General features: G+C 41.5%; 1 protein-coding gene and 1 long non-coding RNA gene across 2 annotated transcripts in view; one reads left to right on the forward strand and one right to left on the reverse strand.

Annotated features, from left to right (window-relative positions):
* The window catches only part of LOC128298352 (uncharacterized), a 106427-nt gene extending 99455 nt beyond the window's left edge, over positions 1-6972 (reverse strand). The window contains exon 1 of the long non-coding RNA XR_008287264.1: positions 6465-6972. This is a non-coding gene — a long non-coding RNA (uncharacterized LOC128298352). The remainder of the gene's footprint in view (positions 1-6464) is intronic.
* Positions 6973-8017: 1045 nt separating this feature from the next.
* On the forward strand, positions 8018-18360 carry LOC128310474 (ADP-ribosylation factor-like protein 5B). The gene is made up of 6 exons (XM_053047159.1): positions 8018-9427; positions 14681-14796; positions 15085-15177; positions 15423-15548; positions 16574-16683; positions 16770-18360. The coding sequence occupies exons 1-6, from the start codon at positions 9382-9384 to the stop codon at positions 16816-16818; spliced, it is 540 nt and encodes a 179-aa protein (XP_052903119.1). The 5' UTR covers positions 8018-9381; the 3' UTR covers positions 16819-18360.
* The last annotated feature ends 1975 nt before the right edge of the window (positions 18361-20335 follow it).

Here is a 20335-nt window from a genome sequence, read left to right on the forward strand (position 1 = left end):
ATATTTAATACTGGAATAGTGATCAACTGTAAATTAACCCTTCATTTTCAAGAAGATTTCACTTTGAACCAGTTTTGCTCCATCTGCTCTTTTCCCGGGATGCAATTTTATGGTTAAGATAAGGCAAGGTAGTCGTCCATTACGATCGAAATTAATTCCGCTTTAGATTGAGATATCTTTGGAAGATGCCTTTTTTTGTTAATTGTTTTCAATTTAGACGCCAGAGTTGTCCTTTTTCTTTTGAGATTATTTCATTTTCCAATTGACAGTTCATCACTCGTGAGGCTAGCAAAGACCTAACCTAACTTCAAGTACGTCCAACTGACAATGATTAGGTTCTATGTCTATAAGTTCTTGAAACTTTTGGATATCTCGCGAATTTCTGCACAATGAGCTTTTCCACTTTCTATATTATTCTTTTCTACCTTCTGTAGTGTCAGATTTTTGTATAATGTTTCAAACTTTTCAAGTGTACTCTTTATTTTAGTTCAAAATGTCTTTTATGGAATGACACTGTGGACATGTTGAAGGATGCATTGTTTTGTAAAATATACTCCCAGCTAGTTGAAAGCGCACGACAAGTATCACTGAGAAACACCTAGTATACCACACCGACTCGCCTGAATTAACACAATTTTTCTGGACCCAACACTTCAAAGGTAGTAAAATGTTGTCCTAAAGGTTTCCTGAAGTTGATGTTTAAATACTTAGTAGCCTAATATTAACGTAAATCTCCTGGTGGGCATGTTCTAATTAGTTTTTGAATTGTATGTCTATTGATTCCCTTCCGCTTCTTAATCCAATCTCATCCTTGATATCCTAGATCCAGGATTACCTCAGCTCTCCAATGTTTACCTTTATCGCTATTGCCTTAGAGCCTCAGTCTTTTAAACCCATGTCGAGCTACTTTCGATTTGTATTCACCCTGAAGATTACCAATTCTTTCCTCTCAGACACATTTCCAGTACAGTCACTGACAAAGAGGTTTCAACAAATTGCCACCAGGGGCGCTGAAATTAAAGAAAGATGTCGTGTGAGCAAATAGTAAACCATTGCAATCTTTAGTACATTGAGACTCCTTTAACCATTAGCAAACGAAGCACCAACCATTAACCCTAAACCACACTGCGAAACAGCACGCTTGTTATAACCTTCCGCAACAGTCAAACTTTGCGCAAGTGAACAATGCAAAACAAGTCGTGATTTTGTACCGCCGGACTAGCCATCATTATGACCGGCCAGTCAGCTAAAACGTGTGACAAAAATGCATTGCAAGATTGGGGTGATCCGATATGCATAATTTTCCTTCAAATTTGATTGCAACAACAACAAAAAACGAGGTGCTTTAATCAGCGAGGAGCACAGAAAAAAAGCACAGCATTTTCCATCTCCATTGCTTGATTGGTGCTGCGAGTCAGATGGCCGGCGAATAAAAAATTAATCACGATACTATAGGGACGGCAAAAAAGAACAGACCTTCCCTCGATGAAATGGTACCAGTGCCGGGTCGTCGAGCACGGACTTGCACGGTGATGCAACCGATCGGGGGAGGCATCTCATCTGAGGCCAAATGCAACGGTTTGCCCCGGCAATTGAGTCCGACCATCCCGACCGAGGCTACGATCGGCACGAAGCAATTCCCGCACCACGGCACACGAGAAAGTACATTTAATCCCGCGTTCGTTCTGGCAGTACACCGAACGGGGGCCAAACAAAAACCCCATTGGCCCCGGCAACAACACCGATACCGAACAGCCGATGATTAATGCATTAATCATTCGCCACGCAACGCGAAACCGCCGTTGGTCCACCGGCCGGTTGGACCGATCGGTTGACCAAGGGCTTGTTTTTTTTCTCTCCTCCTGGCTCTCATGCACGGCCAGCAACACACTCAACGATGCTTTTTTTTCGTTCGTACACCTCGCTAAAGGCAAAAGGCATTTCCGACGGGTGAGACTCTGCTAGGTGAAACATTCCGTACCACACGAATCAATAATGTGCCAATGAAGATGATGATGATGATAATGCGCCACGGAATGTCTGCACAGGCACTGTGTTTGGCACAATATTGATACAAAACAGCGAAAGGCGGGGGGGAAGCACACTAAAATATCGCGCCAATCCGCGGTACGCCCATAAAGTACGCGGCCCTGTCATGAGTCAACTGGCGTTGTGCGCCTTCACCCACAAAACCGGAGGATCGATGAAGATCGCCGAGAAGATCTGCCAGTTATTTCCTGTCCTGTGTGTTTGATGATGTAGAAGAAGACGAAAAAACAAACCGGTACCGCGCGCAATCACTCGATCGAGCGAGTACATTTTATCGATCAAAGTCCTCGACGTACGAGGCGCAATGTGACGTTTGTGAGACCCAAGCGCAGGCTCGCAGTGGCGTACTAGAAGGGGGTTTAGATACATCGCCGGCCCCGTCATGGTCGTCTCGTAACGAAACCGGCCGCAAGGATTAGGCCATAAAGATGCATTATCTTCGTGCAAAACTGGCCAAGCCTGTCTGTGGCTGCTGCTGCTGCTGCTCCTGTGTCCCATTGGGCATCGGTGCGCGGGGTTGTTGTGCACATGTAATCATCATCTGTTGATTTGTTTGCGTATGCTAAGCGGGCATGTGTGTAGCGGCCAGTTACCGTGTTGCCGGGTGACCTTTTCGATTAGTGCTTACGATTAGTGTGGGCCCCGGTACCGGGGTACCATGAGCACACCCAGCATCCAACTCGGATGGTGTGTAATGAGTGAGGAGCAATGCAATTGGATGTTGTTGCCATTCAACCACCGTTTGACTCCCCGCTTCTGAGCACACGGAACTGGTGTGTTGCTGTTTATCCAAGTGCAGCAAAAACTAATCGCAACCAATGGCATGCATAAATCAAGTGTCAGGCGGGCAACAATCCTTCAGCGATTTCTATCGAAACCGATACGCAAACTGTAATGTGCAAACAAATCCCCATTCAGGAGTGGTTGAACATTTGAACATTCCCTCCGACAGGTGCTTCACAGGGTCCAAAATTCATTTAAATGTAATTTAACTTTGGGCATCGGTGTGTGGTTTTATTTTCCCCGGGAACGTTAAACGTAAAAATATGAAATTGATGGCTATCAGCAGCAATTATACGCACTTTCGCGTATCCTTCAATCAATGCACAAATTCAAACTCATCAATCAACATGCCTTCACACCAGTCAATCCATAGAGGGTAACATTAAACCACACAAACCGTTTGCGCACTATTGTGGGTGTGCGAGTGTGTGTTTGATAATTTGCACGATTTCCTGTGTAACTAATAATTAAATTTCGATGTACACCGTCGCCCTCCGGGTGTTAACCGAAGCTGAAGCATATAACGTAACAGCTTTTTTTTGTTTGTTACACTTTTAGTACACCGTTAGTCACACAATTAAATGTGCTAAATGATGAATTAATTATTTCACGTACGTTTGGGTACGCGCTTGGACGAACAGGATTGCAAACTGACACTATCGTTAATTGTGTTTTTTTGTGTATGTGACTGGAACAAGTTAACAGACTCGAATGATTTATAAATGCTTTAATTGGAAATGAGGTTATGGGAAATCCATACTGGAAACTTGGAATTAACTCCAGTGCTTAACTCAAAATAATCGGAGCTCTGCTCAGAACTATTCCGGTTTACACCCGTTACTCTGAGTTCTATCACTTCTCAATGGGGGTTTCCACAGTTCTGAAAATTACAAATATCCGGACTGATCTGGACTACTCAAGAAATACACCGATTACTTGGAATTTCAACACGAATTTCACGACTGATATGAATATCTGCGGACTACTTCAAGTACTTCGATCTATACTAAACTACTCGAATTGCTGAGAATTTCAGTACTTTTCTTTGGAATTTCCTGCCACTAGACAAGGTTTTTTGTTTTTTTTCCGTAAATTTTTTATGACAATCGCATTGAATATTCTACTGGGTTTAATGGTGGCTAACAACAAGGCTTTCTCGGATTTCCAGTACACATTCTCATGAAGTTTATTCTAATAAAGTTTTTCTCGGAGGTTCGTTACAGTTTTAATGCTTTTTTCTTATCCCCACACGGCACCACACCACTCGTACAGGGTATGATTCACTAACACCACAAGGACTTCGGCGCAATTTCCCTCTTTCCAGGGAAATTCCGTAGTAGACTCCAGTTCTCCGATTTCCGTGGCAAACCAGTGCTACTTTGAATACTTCAGACTTCTCTCACTGCAACTCCAGGATACTACGAAGACTCTGTCCAAGTCCGGTTTACTTTCCAGACTGGTACGGATTATTATAAACTCGAGTCGGGTAGATCTGATTCAGCTTCATGAATCATCCAAGATTAACGATTCTGTCCGCTGTCGCCTCTCCCCGAGCCCTGGATCCACCGCTGCACAGATAATTCAAGAATGTTGTGAGAATTAATTCCGGATCGGAATGACTCCTCATTAAAGATTCCTATAAATGATTTTTTTAAAGTTTCATTAAGCAGAACTGATTAAGCATAAACTGATCCAGACTACTTTGATCACTCCAGATTAGAGGTAGAACAACAGAGATACAACAGCATTAGTTGCAGGTTTTCCCACTGTTTTACACGGATTTGTCTGGCTGTATTCCACGAATTTCCCACTACATTTTATCAACATTTGCCTCAGATTTATTTTTGCAAAATTCCTCAGATAAAATAGGATTATTACGGATTTAAGTAATATTTTTGAATCAGTTTTATTTAAAAAAAAACCACCCAAAAGACAGCATTACTAAACGGCCGCAGATGACGTATCTATAGAACTTTCCCTCTATTTGAAATATTTTGTCAAACATCTATTCGTTTGTTAGATTAATGTTGTTATATTTTAATACCAAAAGATAATTCGACCATCTGCATCCAATGGAGGGGTTAGTGATGGGATCTGTTCACTTTTAGAACAACTGTGGCAGTTCTAGACATTTCGATTCTTAAGGCCAACGGACATCACTTTTCGAAAGGCACGACTCGAGCGTGAGATGATAGAAAGAAAAACACTATCGCTTACCGACCGTCAGAATCGATATCAGGGACGATAATCATCTCTTTGTCTTGCCCGAAGACAAGAGGTTGAATTTCTAAATTGTCTTTTCCTAATCTAACCTAAAAAAAATCCTTATAACCTAATCTCCGCGTCAATTAGCGATCGGACTGAACCATCATTCAATTTCAAACATTTTCGACATTAAATCGTTCATGAATGCAAATGCAATACTACACAGTAATGTGTGTTTTTGAAGCATTTTTGTTTCGTGTTAAATCCACACCATGACTCTGTACATCATGTCCACACGTCGGTGCCCTTTATTTCGGGTGTGCAGCAGTCAAAACTACACCGTCATGCATGCAGTTATAGACGTTTCACGGTCTAGCAATTCTTTAACCTGGTGATTAAACATGATTGAACGGATGACAGGAACTGCTTCCCTGTTCTTTTTTTTTGGCTCCTTCTACAGAACCATAACAAGCGGACTCATCATCGTTTCGTGGGACGTGTGCTGTGTTTGGTGGCAGTCATGGTTCCATTCCGTGAAACGCAAATGAGACGGCAAGAAAAACAATCTCATGCATGGAAAGGAAATTACCCGCAGAGTACGTGCTGCAGTTGACAGAACCAACCAAACGAAAATCTAAAAAACGACAAAAAAAACAGTACAAAATCACGTCAGAACCCTTACAGAGATGGGTAAAGAAAAAACTAAAACCGATTGCCGTGCAATTTTCCGGACCTACCAAACGCGTACTATTCTAGTCACTTACTCCACGGCCACGTGTGTGTATGGTGCAAAACGGTTTCGCTTCCGAAAAATGACCCACCCGGCTTGCGTCAAACTCCAAAGCTGGTCCCACGGTTGGCACTTGCCCGGGGTGTACTGTTTACGCAAAGGAAAGTGTTATTTCTGTGATTAACAAGTTTACATCTGCTGCCGTTCTTGGCTTGCTACGGTTTCTTGGTGGTGTTACTCGGAACGAGGGCAACCACCGTGGAGGGTACATGAAACCTAACAAAAAAACCGCCAACTGTGTCTGTTGGTATGGAAATTACGGTGTCGGTGTATTTATTTAACAATTTTAAACAAAGTGCAATCGTAGGATGCATCGCGTACGTTTTCACTTGCGCTTCCCATTTTTTGGGGGAAAATAGTACAGGGGAGGAGGACCTTGGAAAGTTGCGCCCGTTTAATTGCAGCCCCGCTCGTGACGGGCACGAGGCAAAGAAATTATTTTTTTAATGGATGTATGTGCGCCTGTACGTGTGCGCCACCCCTTCATAACACAATGCTCTTTTATGGGTGAAATTTATGCTATCGCTCGTTTTTGTTTATTGCTACCAACAAGGCACAACGGTGCACGGGCGTTATGCAGCTGTCTATAGAATGCAGTCGGAACAATCAATTCGTACATAAAATTAAGTGAACATACCGTCAATCATGCTGGCAACACAGGCAACTGTCTCTTCCACGGTTCTCGTTGATTTTTGATGATTTTTTTTATTAAGTTCATGTAACACACACCCATACTACTTTAACACCAAAGCCACCAACAAGAACTCAAAAACTAAAAAAAATACCCACTACACCACTAAGCGCAGTGATTGGCAGTATAATCCCTCGTGCCGCATAAGCTTTGTAATCGCATATCTTCACTGATACCACAGCATATCACCCAACGCACGCTAAACAAATTTTGTTTATTTTTTCCCTCCCCTGTACAGTGTCGTTTCTGCTCAGCAAACACACCGCGGGCGCGTTATTTAATACATTACTGCATTGGATTATCTCTTTACACTTTTTTTTCATTCCTTTTTTGTTCTACCTTCAATCAACAACTTCCTTTGCCATTCGCAAACATGCACTGAATTGTTTTCATTTTATGCTTCACTTGCACTTCTGCACACACTGCAACACATTGGGTTCACCGATAGAAAATATTGTTGGGAAACACTTTTTTTAAATACATTAAGAAAACCCGAACACTTACTACACTCGCTATGAAAAACACCGACCATAGCATCACACAAACTATCGTTCGATTTTAGTTTATGGTGTACGCATCTACGTTTGGGGGAAAAAAACAACAAACATTAAAAATTCGAGCAGACAGCATAGCTGCGCGAATCAACTGTCAGTGCACGTGCCACATCACGATTGCTGCAAGGTGAGATGTGACAATTGTTTTATTCTATTTCAAATTTGCTTTTTCACATTTGTAATGCAATTTTGATTTTATTTTGTCGTACTACAATGCTGAAGTTGTTTTTGTTTAAGTTTTAGATAAAACAATTGTCGATAACTGTATTTTGGGGAATGCTTCTTTGCAAGAAAGTTTTCGCATCACTTTTTCTCTCGCAACCACTAATTTCAAAGCACCGTATACACGTTGCAATTCCTTGTGAAAATTTGAAAGTTTTTAAGTTACATAAAAGTGGACTAGATGCAGAATAACAGTTATGCGATTGGAAATGATGTAATTTTCTATGGATAAACTGTGGTTGTTTATTTCAGCATACTCGTTTTAATGTTTGCGTTTTATAAGAACAATTCAAACATTGCTTTTGCTGGTGTTTTCGTGCAAAATATATACATTTTAACAGACTCTCCCGTATCCGATGCTTGCCGAACTACCTGCTGATAACAAATCTAACCAAATAGTTAGCATGATTCGTGATATTGCCGTTATTTCAGAAAAGAAATACGTAAACATCTCGAATCTTTATATTTGTGGAATAAATATAGGGTTTATATCGTTTGAAAATAGTATTTTTTAAATAGTTGTATCCTTTTTAATCACATTTTTCCACAATCTGATCTAAAACCACAGAAAGTAAGGCAGTTTTCCTAAAAATGCATACTTTTTCAAATGTAGTTCCCTTCCGTTGAATGCAATTCACCATTCTCACCACTCGTGGTGTATCACCGCTGTTTATACACCTTGAATGTCATTCGTGTAGCGGACACTGCAGTAAATGTCACCCGTACCAGCGTAGGTCGTACATTAGCTGTATTTTGTTAAAACTAATGAATATTTTGAACAAAACCTCTTCGTAATGCATTTCCGTTCGCTTCGTTCGTGCGTCGTACTCTGCAGGCTGCGTGTGAAGACAGTTTGTTGTTTGTGAAGTGTGCGTGAATGTTACAAAAAGCCCGTTAAGCCTGGACCTTGGTTACTGTGTTTATCATCAGGTACTCAGATAATCGTCACTGCACACTCCCGTGATCTTTGTTCACTTTTAGCAATATTCAACGTGTCACCAGGTTCGTCCGCATAGAGACAAGCAATTGCCAGCTGTACGCACAACATCACCAAGGGCGCAAGATTTGTTCATTGCTCCACATCGAAACCGAAACCCACCCAGAGCAGCTGAGTAAAGGTCAGGGTGGTGTGGGTTTTTCTTTTGTTTGTTATTCATCTGCAAGGAGTGTCGATACTGTCGTCAGAAACTTGAAAAGCACGACCGACACAAGACACATCCTGGTTACTCCACGGAACTCCCGAAAAGGTTCCCGGATAAGTTAGTTCCGCTTTCGACATCGGGGTTGTCTTTCTTGGTGGAAAAAGAAATTATGGTAGTGTGGGACAGCAAACCCACATACCCACACGCACGCATCCGTTCGACGCAGGAGAAACGGCAAGTAAACAACAATTAGAGTGAAAACGAACCGAAAGAAAGAAATCAGCAAAAACACTTTCGCTCGCACCGTGGCACCGTCCCCTTGTGTGTGCGTTTATGCGCGTATGTTTTCAGCTGTAATGATTGCTTCTTGAATGAAAGAGAGAAGTGTGCGAAGCGATGAGGAGAAGAAACGAGTGAAAGAAGCACAACAAACAAAAAGGCGAATGTACACGTGTGTATTTGTGTGTTTTGAAAACAATAGCAAGTGCAACGCAGCAGACAGCAACCCCAACAGTTTGTCTCGTGTTCGTGCCCGAAGCCCCATCGTAATGGCCGTGTGACGATGGAATCCATTGTAAGGATTCGCTTCAGGTGTCGTGCAGATTGCCAGTGCTAAAAAGGTCCCTCGAGACGGCGGCAGGATATTGTCCTTACTCGCGTGTGTTGCAATTAACACGCGCGCGCGTGTGTGAGTGTGTGTGTTTTTTTGTAGTTTGTGTTCTTTTTATTACAAATGTTTCAAAAGTGCAATCAAAGTAGACAGACCAATTCCTTTTTCATTGTGGCATTCATGGAGTGGTGTTAGCGCGTTCTGTATTGTTGCTTCCATTGTGCGTGATTGTTGCATCTGTCAAAGAGTTGCATCCATCTGAAAGAGAAAGCCTACTCTGGGTGGATTTTAAAAGCAAACGCACATCAAACGAGGCTCACATCGTCATCGTCATCATGGGGCTACTGTTTGCCAAAATCTGGAGTTTATTCGGCAATGAAGGTAAGCTAATAACGCGTGTTGACATACGTCACCCGCAACCGTATTGCAACGGCAATGAAATCGTACGTTGGCCTACATTTTGAATGGGAGCCCACAAACCTACCCCCCACCTACTCACGTCACGCCAACCCAGTTCGCGGGGTATCGTTTTCTTCGTTGGTAGTGAAAGGTCTTTGCTCTCGATCACGGTCGTGATCACAGCAACATCATCATCGAAAACATCGCTACTATTTGCTTGGATCTTTTTTTTTTGCTCCCTTTCTTGTTCACCCATTGCGTTGTGTCTCCATCCACACTCACCCGTACACAGCGCGCTTATCAACGAAATATGTAGCATGGGCGCCTACTGCTCGTGGCCCCACAGCTGCTTATCATGTTGTTACTGCATCTACTGCTGTCAGTCGCTTCACACCGGGATCGGGGAAATGTAAACAATGTTCCACCGAATGTAAAAAGAAAAATGGATTACTGAAAGTATGTTTCGTTTAGGTGAATGCTGTTTCGCGGGTGGAAAGATTTTCTCAACCGTTAAACAAGCGCCTGGAAGGGAAAGGCAGATGATAGATAATTAGTCTCCTAGGGTGGTCATTAAACACACATTCAATCACTAAATCGTTAGATAGTTGATAGGAAAATGTATACGAAAGTGGCCTATGCTAGAAAGAGTTACTCACTTATCTGACGCTACGACCGCTCTGCGATATTGACCTACTGCAAGTGGGCATTCGGACTCCATCTCAATGGGATTCTATCACGCCTCCTCTGTCCTTGTGAAGTACTTAGTACCTAAGAGTACTTTACGGGCTGGGTTGTCCGGTATCATTCTCATGACGTAACCTGCCCATCGGAGACTAGTGAGAGTAAATTTCGCTGTACGTTAGTGAGTTGATCGTACAGAACGTGGAGTTCGTCATTCTAGCGGCTCCTTCATCTCCCTTCCACACATATGCGGAACAAAAAACCATTGTGCGTAATGTGTGGTGAATCTGATTCAGATTTAGAATCTGAATGAAGCTTTAAACAGAATGAAGGAATTCGAATCTCTGTTTATAAAAGATTAATTAACCCTCTAAGATTCCTCCGACATTAATGCTTAAAGTTAAGTTAATTAGTCCTTAAAGTTAAATGCATTTGTTTTTCACCTTACTTTCGGATTGTTCATAATGTCCATTTGTTATATTCCAGCATAGGACCTCAATTTACATCATTGACACGCTAAAGTAGATGTAGCATGACAAGAATCGTCTTAAATGTACATTGAAAGGCCATTTATTTTAGAAATTTGAAACATTTAATCCCTCGAAATGGATCAAATCCCGATGATCGAAGTTATTGTGATTCAATTAGGACTCGTTCCGATTGGGATTCGGTTGAGGTTTGATATTGACTGGATTCAATTTTCGCAACTCTAATTTATCTGTGTTCATTTTGACTGGACAATCGCAAGACTTATTCGAATTATATTATCAATTTTAATATATACTGAATATCGATAAAAAAGAAATAGTTTTGTTGGATGTCTTACTTGATCTCACGTAGAGCACTGTCTTAGAATTTGGGGACATCAACGTGCTGAACAGTTTGTTATATCTCTCCTGGTTTGTTGGAAGTTGAATAGTACGCACTTTCCAGGCAAAATGCACTCCACTAAATAGTTTTTGCCCATTGATAGGCAATGATCGCCATCATGCCGATCATCACTCTTTAAACGAACTTAATTTAAAAGTAAAATTAAAATACGTAAAATTCACTGGTTTTTAAGATTCTTGTATTGGGTACTAATGCATGGTACACTTAAGTACAGTGATAAGCGCAAATTGCTCTCAAGAAAGATCGATTCCAAATCCCATCCGGACCGTTTTCAGAAACCGATATGGATAATTAAACGTATTGAGCAGCAAAAAATGGCAAACCAAGACAAGGTTATAAGAGGACGATTCGAGGCACACTTCAAAGTTGTATTATTTCCCGGAAGGTTCTAGATTCAGAATGAAAAGGATTTGAATGTTTGCCAAACAAAAAAACCAACGAAATGGTCCCCACCAAAACTCCACAGCATCAACAGGTTTCCCAAGCACTACTTTATGGAGTCTGTCGCAAAAGCTTTATTTGCTGTTCCCCCTTCCAACTGTGGACAGTAGAGTGGGCCAAAAACTCACCCCAAAAACCACTGGTGACTAAAACAATTTCTATCATTTTCTCTCCTTCCTTTAAATTCCGCGGAGATTGCAGACTTCTGATGAGGGTGCTGTAGTTGTTGTTTTTTTCTCTCTTCTTTTCAAACGAGAGACCGTCTGTCGAACTTTAAATTCCGAAGGTCACGTTGAAAAGTGAAACCATCAATTTAGAGGGAAACGATTATCTCGATTGCTTTCCATCACGCCGCTTGAATGGGGGTTGCCCCGGGGGGTGCTAAAGTGTATTAACTTTGACGCTTTTTTGTTAACTATCCGCTAAAATACCCGTTCGCTGGTTGATTGGTATTGGACAGTTTTTACTCACGACTGCTCCAGCGATAGCATGACATTTTTCAGGAAAAGTATAATTTAATCTACACCGGTACAAGCCTATCAGTAGTACGTGCTCTGATGAAACAACACACGACTGACAAGCATTTGTCAGGTGGCTAATAAAAAAACAGGGCAGGCAAAAATCGATCCACCAACCCACATCAAATGCGGCCAAAAATGAATGAGGTAGTTGCGTTTGGTGAAGCGTACGAAACTGGTCCGGTTTCACTCACTGGAACGACCCTCCCCGGTATATCGAGTGTGTTTTATTTTAAACATTTCATCACGACCCACAACAAAACCCCGGCAGAGTGTCCCGGCGGTGTCATTCGGTGTGATAAATCAATTAAATGTTACATAAAAAGCATGATTTAAGGGGCTAGGGGGTGGCGCTGGCGGCTTGCGTGGACATTGGGAAATGTGTTTGTGCGCCTTTTTTTGGTTACAAATCCCGGAATTATGATTCCGGTAGCCACTTCTTCATCATTTTAGTGATTATATTTTTGATAAAACATAATATACATTTTATATTAAAATTCCTCATATATTTTTGCATAATTGTAATAATGTGAACTGAGATTTGAACCCATGCCGGTAGTGTTGTTTAGTGCCGTATTACCCAACTCCACTATTTGATCGGTTTGAAACATCATCTCTTGAAAGTCACTATTTCTTATCCGAGAGACGAATAAGGTTCAAAGTCTCTATAAGCTGACTCAAAAACTATGGCTCATCCGCACTTTGAGAATTATGTTTTATTTAAGATAATTATGTAAATTTAATGTTATGAGTGTTATTTCGCATTCTTTGTTGAACAGTACAACAATAAATACATTCCTCAATGTACACATTCCCATTGAATCCTAACTTTCACTCGTAGTTCCATAAAGTCGTACATTTCAATCCAAATTTGTGAGGAACTGTACGCATTGGCTGCGGTAGTGGTTAGAGAAATTATAAAAAACTACGTCTTCCATACCCATTATAATGGATCACTGTTGAAAATCACTACCTAGCCATACTTTCGCTTGTTGTTTCCTCGACTCCATACGTGGCTGCCAGACGGTACAGATGTTTGCTGCACTGCAACCACTGCACATGACTTCTGACATCACTTCTGACTCCCTACCGACACAGCCAATCAAAAGTTTCAAGTAAAACGGTGGTCTTAATCGGTCAACTGGCTTAAGTTTGCGGCTAATATTGCCGTGGCCGTAATGAGAGCGATTGACAGTGCGGTAGTAGTAGACCCTGACCAACCCTTGCTCGGAGTAAAGGAGATATACACCGCAATCGGCAAGATCGGATCATGTGTGTTTGTGTGCCTTAATTCCTCGACCCTGTGGGGTTTGTTTTAAATGTCCTCTGCTCCACTTGCACCGGTGGTTGGATGCCTGGTGCTAACAAACCCCCTTCGTTTTTGAGGTGGGTAGGAGCATTTTGCTCCACGAACTTCACACCCGATCATGTGTGGGACAATGTACATCAACCGTCCCGTCTAATGCGTTCCCGCGTAATACGAAGGGAAGTGTACGAGGGAGAATAATCTGATAATGTCACGGTCGATCGAGCGTTTAACGCGTAACCCGAACATGCTGTAATGTATAATAGGGCGAGTTCTCTCGGCCTGCTGTTGCGTGTTGGCGCTGGAACTACTTCACGGTACTGGACCTCCGAAATCGTGATACAGCTTTAATTGACAATTACATCGCTATCCTAAACTGGGGTTAATCGGGAGGTCTTTAACCCTGCATCATGTAGGTGCAGCAGTAGAGATGAAGATAAACCAAACACTCCAGGGGGGGTACGTGTGACAGCACAGAAATAGTAGCAGTCATTTGGTCAGTATGCAGACATGCCTGAGGGTAAATATTCTGCAACTGTCCGACTTCTCAGCCGTGAGGAAAAGATTTGTTTTTCATACATGGCAGGTTTAGAACTGGAGCACCTCAAGCCAGTTTGAACATCTGATGTAAAGAGCTCTTTGATTTTAACACAGTTTAAGGATGATTTTTTTTGCTCAACTGCTTCTACCGGTTGCCGACTGCCTAGGCTTTTAACCGAAGTTACCGACAACTTAAACGACGTGCTTCTTGCAGCGTAGCGTTTATTGTTTCAACTGTTCACTATCAGTATATCGGTGTGCGAGCAGTATGGTTAGAATGGCTTTTTCAAATATTACATTTAAACCTTATGTAAACGTTAATTATTTATTATTACTAATTAACTAATTTAATTTATTAACTAATTAATTATAACTAACTAATTTATTCAAGGCTTTCCCCTTGTTTGTTTTCTTTGAATTGTTTTGTATCATGGAATTTGATCAATATTGCAATAACAATACCGAAATGATGACCACAAAGTATCATAATCCTTTTACCATTGTGCAGCAGCTGTCAAAATAAAAGCGCGTTCGGGTAAAAGTGTGTAAAAGCGCATCGTGTAGATAGTCGGTTATGGTTTTAATGTGTCCCATATGTTTATTGCTTTCGGCTCCCGTACTGGTCGCTATTGAGCAAAACATTCATGGGGCTACTACAGTCTACTAAATTATTTAATTTTACGATGTGTCTTTAACTATTTTAGAGAGAGAAAGATAGAATGGGAAAGGGTTTTGCACGGTTGTTTGTTTATTGTTATCCATCCTGTTTTTTTGTATTATATATTTAGTTTAGCTTCTGTTTTATCTCATTGCTCTGCAAATAATTAATATTCAATATTTTATTATCTCCTCTTTCAGAACACAAACTCGTCATGGTGGGTTTAGACAATGCCGGCAAAACCACCATCCTGTACCAATTTCTAATGAACGAAGTCGTCCACACAAGCCCAACGATCGGATCGAACGTGGAGGAGGTAATTGACATCGTTAAGGATAACAGAAACAGTCTTTCAAGCGATATAAACGCTCCATAATTCGTGTCGCTCTCTTCGTAACAACGAACCTGGTGGCAAATGGTGGAACAGATTTTTCTTCCGCGTGGAATATGCTTCCGCCACCACAGGGAGTCAAAATAAGCCGCTTATCTAACGAGCACATTCCCATACTAACCTCATTTGTTTGCTTTATTTCTTTTGCTTCTTTCGCGTACGCAAAACACCACAAACTATCAACGGGCGGGCACTGGTTCACACATGCTGCAGATTGTATGGAAAAACATTCACTTTCTCGTGTGGGATCTGGGCGGACAGCAGAGTTTGCGGGCGGCATGGAGCACGTACTACACAAACACAGAGGTAAGCAGGATCAATGCGTTCACACCACGTGCTGCACGTGGCGATCGTTTGTTCGTTAGCATCATCATCCTTTCGTGTAAAAATAGTAACACCGCACAACGGGACAGCCTAATACAGGGGCTTCACCATGTGACACAAAGCATATGTAAACCATTTATTACGAGCAGCATGACCCTTCCCGCCAATTACAGAGGCGACTGGATGGTAGTAACATTTAAAGACGTTTTTTGTGTGCTATTTTTCAGTTCATCATCATGGTAATAGACTCAACCGATCGCGAACGGTTAGCGGTGACGCGCGAAGAATTGTACAAAATGTTGCAGCATGAAGACTTAACGAAAGCCAGTTTACTCGTTTACGCAAATAAGCAGGTGAGTTTTATATACTTCGTCCAATGTTAAGTTCAATTTCTCCGGTAATGGTGCTCCGGTTTCTTTCTGAATGCAATGATCAGAACAATGACAATGTTGTAGGTTTTTAACCGATTTGTATATAATGAAACACTGTAACTATAGCATCCTTCTTTGTACTCTACGGTTCAGTTATCTGCAGCTACTGCTCCTTGATCCCATGTTGGATTTTTGGCGTTTCTGTCGTCATTTCCATCCTATTGCTCTGTCCACGGGCGGAGAAAGCCACACGCGATGTACTTTCTTGTTCCTGTTCGCCTTCCGAGTCTGAAATAATGATGATGCTAATATCCGGTTCGATTAGTATGCAGTCGTCATCTGCTTCGGCATCTATCTCTTTCGAATTGTTGGAACAATTATCTTCCTGTTGGGAAGGATCATTCCTTGCTTCGGATGCTGACTCCTTGCTCTCTGCCATACTTGCTTTCGTGACGTGTCTTCTATTTGACAGGCATTAGAGCTTTTGATTGTAGTGTTTCACCAGAGTGAATTCAATGTTTACCTATCACAATCAATCAATGCCAACTACTTAAGTTAAACTTCAAGCAAACTAGATTCAATGCGTTGAAGGCTGGGATGTAATAAACGAACCCGTTGCACGTGTTAATATAATTGATGAGATGTATTTATTCGCTTAAAATCGATCAGTGTTAGGCAATATTGAATTTGTAAATGATTCATAGAAGATTTTTATATGCTTTGTCGCATTGCAACGCAAATGATTTAGTAGTATGAAACAGCTAGTAGATGCGGGAATTTAGAATTGAGCTAAAAAAAAAACATTGGACACGGTACAAGCTACCTCAATATATTCTCATTTGGATCGAACTTTCTCTCGAAGAAAATTCTCATTTATATTACTTAATATATATTTCTTCTTACGCACAATATAATTTGTACACAAAAAAGCTTAAAAAAAGCTTCCAAACAAGCGCTTCGATATAATATTTCACTAACATTCTTTCTTCCTTTACGTTTATTTGCAGGATCTAAAAGACTCGATGAGTGCAGCTGAAATTTCGAAACAATTAGACCTAACCTCAATTAAGAATCATCAGTGGCACATACAGTCCTGTTGCGCGCTGACGGGCGAAGGGTAATATAATTGGCGGACGCAAAGCCCCCGATGGCAGCGTAGATTAACATTAATCCAACCTCGTCACGTTTCTATTTCCGTTCCAGTTTGTACCAGGGATTAGAATGGATAGCGCAAAGGATTAAGAAGAAATGACACCCACCTGTGTAAAACACTTCCGTAGCTCTGTTACGACCCGGACCAAACGCCGGTCACAATTCCTGCTACTGCACTGTCCGTGGATGCAAGGATGCGAACAGTAGGGCAGTAACTTGTCGCGTGTGCTGAGCGGGAAAAGAAATCATAACCATGGGTAAACAGAGAGCGGCAAAGGTATCCTTTGCCTAACTCGTGCTGTCTTCTTTAATCCTTTCGAGACTGTAAAACAAGGCGAACTACAAGCACCGCTAACAAGAAGTTTAAAAATGAAAAGAATTCATCATATGTTTAGAACAGAGCGCGTTCCACGGTGAGCGTGAATTGATTAATGTATGTATAGGTTAGCATGCTGGACCTCGCCGAACATAGCTCGTGTGTTCGTCGGTCAAACACACTAACGCTGGTCAAAGGATGTAAGATATCGGAGTACTCACAGCATAACTTTAGGAGAGGAGAAAAGGCATAGGGTGGAAATGATTCCTTTGCGGGCGCACCTTGATAAACGCGCATTGTGCCGGGTGAATACGACTGTGAGATAAGATTTAATGGTAGTATACACTAGCTTAAAAGGTAAACATAATATAAACACGAGATAAACACGGTATCCGCTCTCAGTGGATGCATCTTTTGTGTTAACCGTAAACAGCTAAACGAATGGAAACAGTGACAGTGCGAAAGCGAAAGAGACACCCCTCAATTAACACCTGATAATAGCGATAAAAAATGTATAAAAATAGCCAAATGTCGTACGATCGTGGAAAAGAAAGAGTTCTAGCTTGTAACTGGTATGATCTGCATGCCCGATGAGATGTGGAGCGACTCTTCTGATAGCTAATTTCGTGCAAATTGTATACACAATGTTAATAAGAGCAGGTACTGTACAATAGGGGACAACTGAGTTGACGATTGCTACCTTTGGGAACTTGTCAAGCGCTGCGGTTTTACGAACGAATTCCGAACTCAGTAGCCAAATCATTATCACACTCGGTGCACGCCGTTAGAATTGTGTCGATATGCTCTATGTAGCGAGATAGAGTGATATAGGTAAAGACACCGGAGCAGAACAGAGGTCCGAAGAAGCAGCAAAACGTAAGGTTAGCATTTTATGTTTTATATGGCAAAACTACACACACGACACCGTTTGTGTATGTGTTTAAGATGTATAGTTTTTATCCTTGTTTCTTACCGTATCAATCAATCTGATCACGACCGCGTACCCCCAGAAACGGAAGGAAATGTTTATTCTGTACATTGCGTACGTGTTTAGCTAGCCGATACGGGAAGAGTTTCGACGGTAGGCGTGACAAACTGTGAGTGTGTTGAGAAGAAAATCAAATCCTGTGCAGTGTTATAACTTGTTGCTCGACGTAAGTTAAGTATGTGGGTACGCATATGGTGTAAGCGCTGCTAGCGAATCGAATGAATGAGAAATACTTACATTATATAGTTAAAGCAAGTGGAAACAAAGTAACAAAATATATACATACATGTACGTATCGAACGCACCTCGTTTGTGAAAATATATTAAATATGGAATTTAGAATTTTAAATATCACTTCCGAACATAAGCGTTTATTCAATTTTCCCACGGACTGAATAACTTGCGCTACCAGGAAGCAGGAGGTAGATTCTCGCGTGTTATCATTGAGCGTGATACGAAATTTCATACAAATAAGCCGCTTTCCAATTTGCGCTACCAGGCGAGCATTAATTAGCACCTAGTACAGTAATTTTGCTCGAAAACCACCGAAAACCTGCTTCAAAAACTACCAGTTTCCGAATGTTTAGTACCAGGCGAACATACCACGGAAGAGGTAGCACCTAGTACAGAAATTTTGCTCGAAAACCACCGAAAACCTGCTTCAAAAGCTACCAGTTTTCGAATGTTTAGTACCAGGAGAACATACCACGGAAGAGGTAGCACCTAGTACAGCAATTTTGCTCGAAAACCACCGAAAACCTGCTTCAAAAACTACCAGTTTTTGAATATTTAGTACCAGGCGAACATACCACGGAAGAGGTAGCACCTAGTACAGAAATTTTGCTCGAAAACCACCGAAAACCTGCTTCAAAAGCTACCAGTTTTCGAATGTTTAGTACCAGGAGAACATACCACGGAAGAGGTAGCACCTAGTACAGCAATTTTGCTCGAAAACCACCGAAAACCTGCTTCAAAAACTACCAGTTTTCGAATGTTTAGTACCAGGAGAACATACCACGGAAGAGGTAGCACCTAGTACAGCAATTTTGCTCGAAAACCACCGAAAACCTGCTTCAAAAACTACCAGTTTTTGAATATTTAGTACCAGGCGAACATACCACGGAAGAGGTAGCACCTAGTACAGAAATTTTGCTCGAAAACCACCGAAAACCTGCTTCAAAAGCTACCAGTTTTCGAATGTTTAGTACCAGGAGAACATACCACGGAAGAGGTAGCACCTAGTACAGAAATTTTGCTCGAAAACCACCGAAAACCTGCTTCAAAAACTACCAGTTTTTGAATATTTAGTACCAGGCGAACATACCACGGAAGAGGTAGCACCTAGTACAGAAATTTTGCTCGAAAACCACCGAAAACCTGCTTCAAAAGCTACCAGTTTTCGAATGTTTAGTACCAGGAGAACATACCACGGAAGAGGTAGCACCTAGTACAGCAATTTTGCTCGAAAACCACCGAAAACCTGCTTCAAAAACTACCAGTTTTCGAATGTTTAGTACCAGGAGAACATACCACGGAAGAGGTAGCACCTAGTACAGCAATTTTGCTCGAAAACCACCGAAAACCTGCTTCAAAAACTACCAGTTTTTGAATATTTAGTACCAGGCGAACATACCACGGAAGAGGTAGCACCTAGTACAGAAATTTTGCTCGAAAACCACCGAAAACCTGCTTCAAAAGCTACCAGTTTTCGAATGTTTAGTACCAGGAGAACATACCACGGAAGAGGTAGCACCTAGTACAGAAATTTTGCTCGAAAACCACCGAAAACCTGCTTCAAAAACTACCAGTTTTTGAATATTTAGTACCAGGCGAACATACCACGGAAGAGGTAGCACCTAGTACAGAAATTTTGCTCGAAAACCACCGAAAACCTGCTTCAAAAACTACCAGTTTTCGAATGTTTAGTACCAGGAGAACATACCACGGAAGAGGTAGCACCTAGTACAGCAATTTTGCTCGAAAACCACCGAAAACCTGCTTCAAAAACTACCAGTTTTTGAATATTTAATACCAGGCGAACATACCACGGAAGAGGTAGCACCTAGTACAGAAATTTTGCTCGAAAACCACCGAAAACCTGCTTCAAAAACTACCAGGTTTTGAATATTTAGTTCCAGGAGAGCATACCACGGAAGAGGTAGCACCTAGTACAGCAATTTTGCTCGAAAACCATCGAAAACCTGCTTCAAAAACTACCAGTTTTCGAATGTTTAGTACCAGGAGAACATACCACAGAAGAGGTAGCACCTAGTACAGCAATTTTGCTCGAAAACCACCGAAAACCTGCTTCAA

The sequence above is a fragment of the Anopheles moucheti genome, chromosome 2 (genome assembly GCF_943734755.1).
Source record: "Anopheles moucheti chromosome 2, idAnoMoucSN_F20_07, whole genome shotgun sequence".
NCBI classification, from domain to species: domain Eukaryota; kingdom Metazoa; phylum Arthropoda; class Insecta; order Diptera; family Culicidae; genus Anopheles; species Anopheles moucheti.

Bases quoted from the DNA above. Each gene is read 5' to 3' on its own strand.
- LOC128310474 (XM_053047159.1), top strand. From the start codon at position 9,382: ATGGGGCTACTGTTTGCCAAAATCTGGAGTTTATTCGGCAATGAAG. The intron at 14,797-15,084 runs GTAATTGACATC...CACATGCTGCAG, and splicing joins TCGGATCGAACGTGGAGGAG to ATTGTATGGAAAAACATTCA. The intron at 15,178-15,422 runs GTAAGCAGGATC...GCTATTTTTCAG, and splicing joins CGTACTACACAAACACAGAG to TTCATCATCATGGTAATAGA.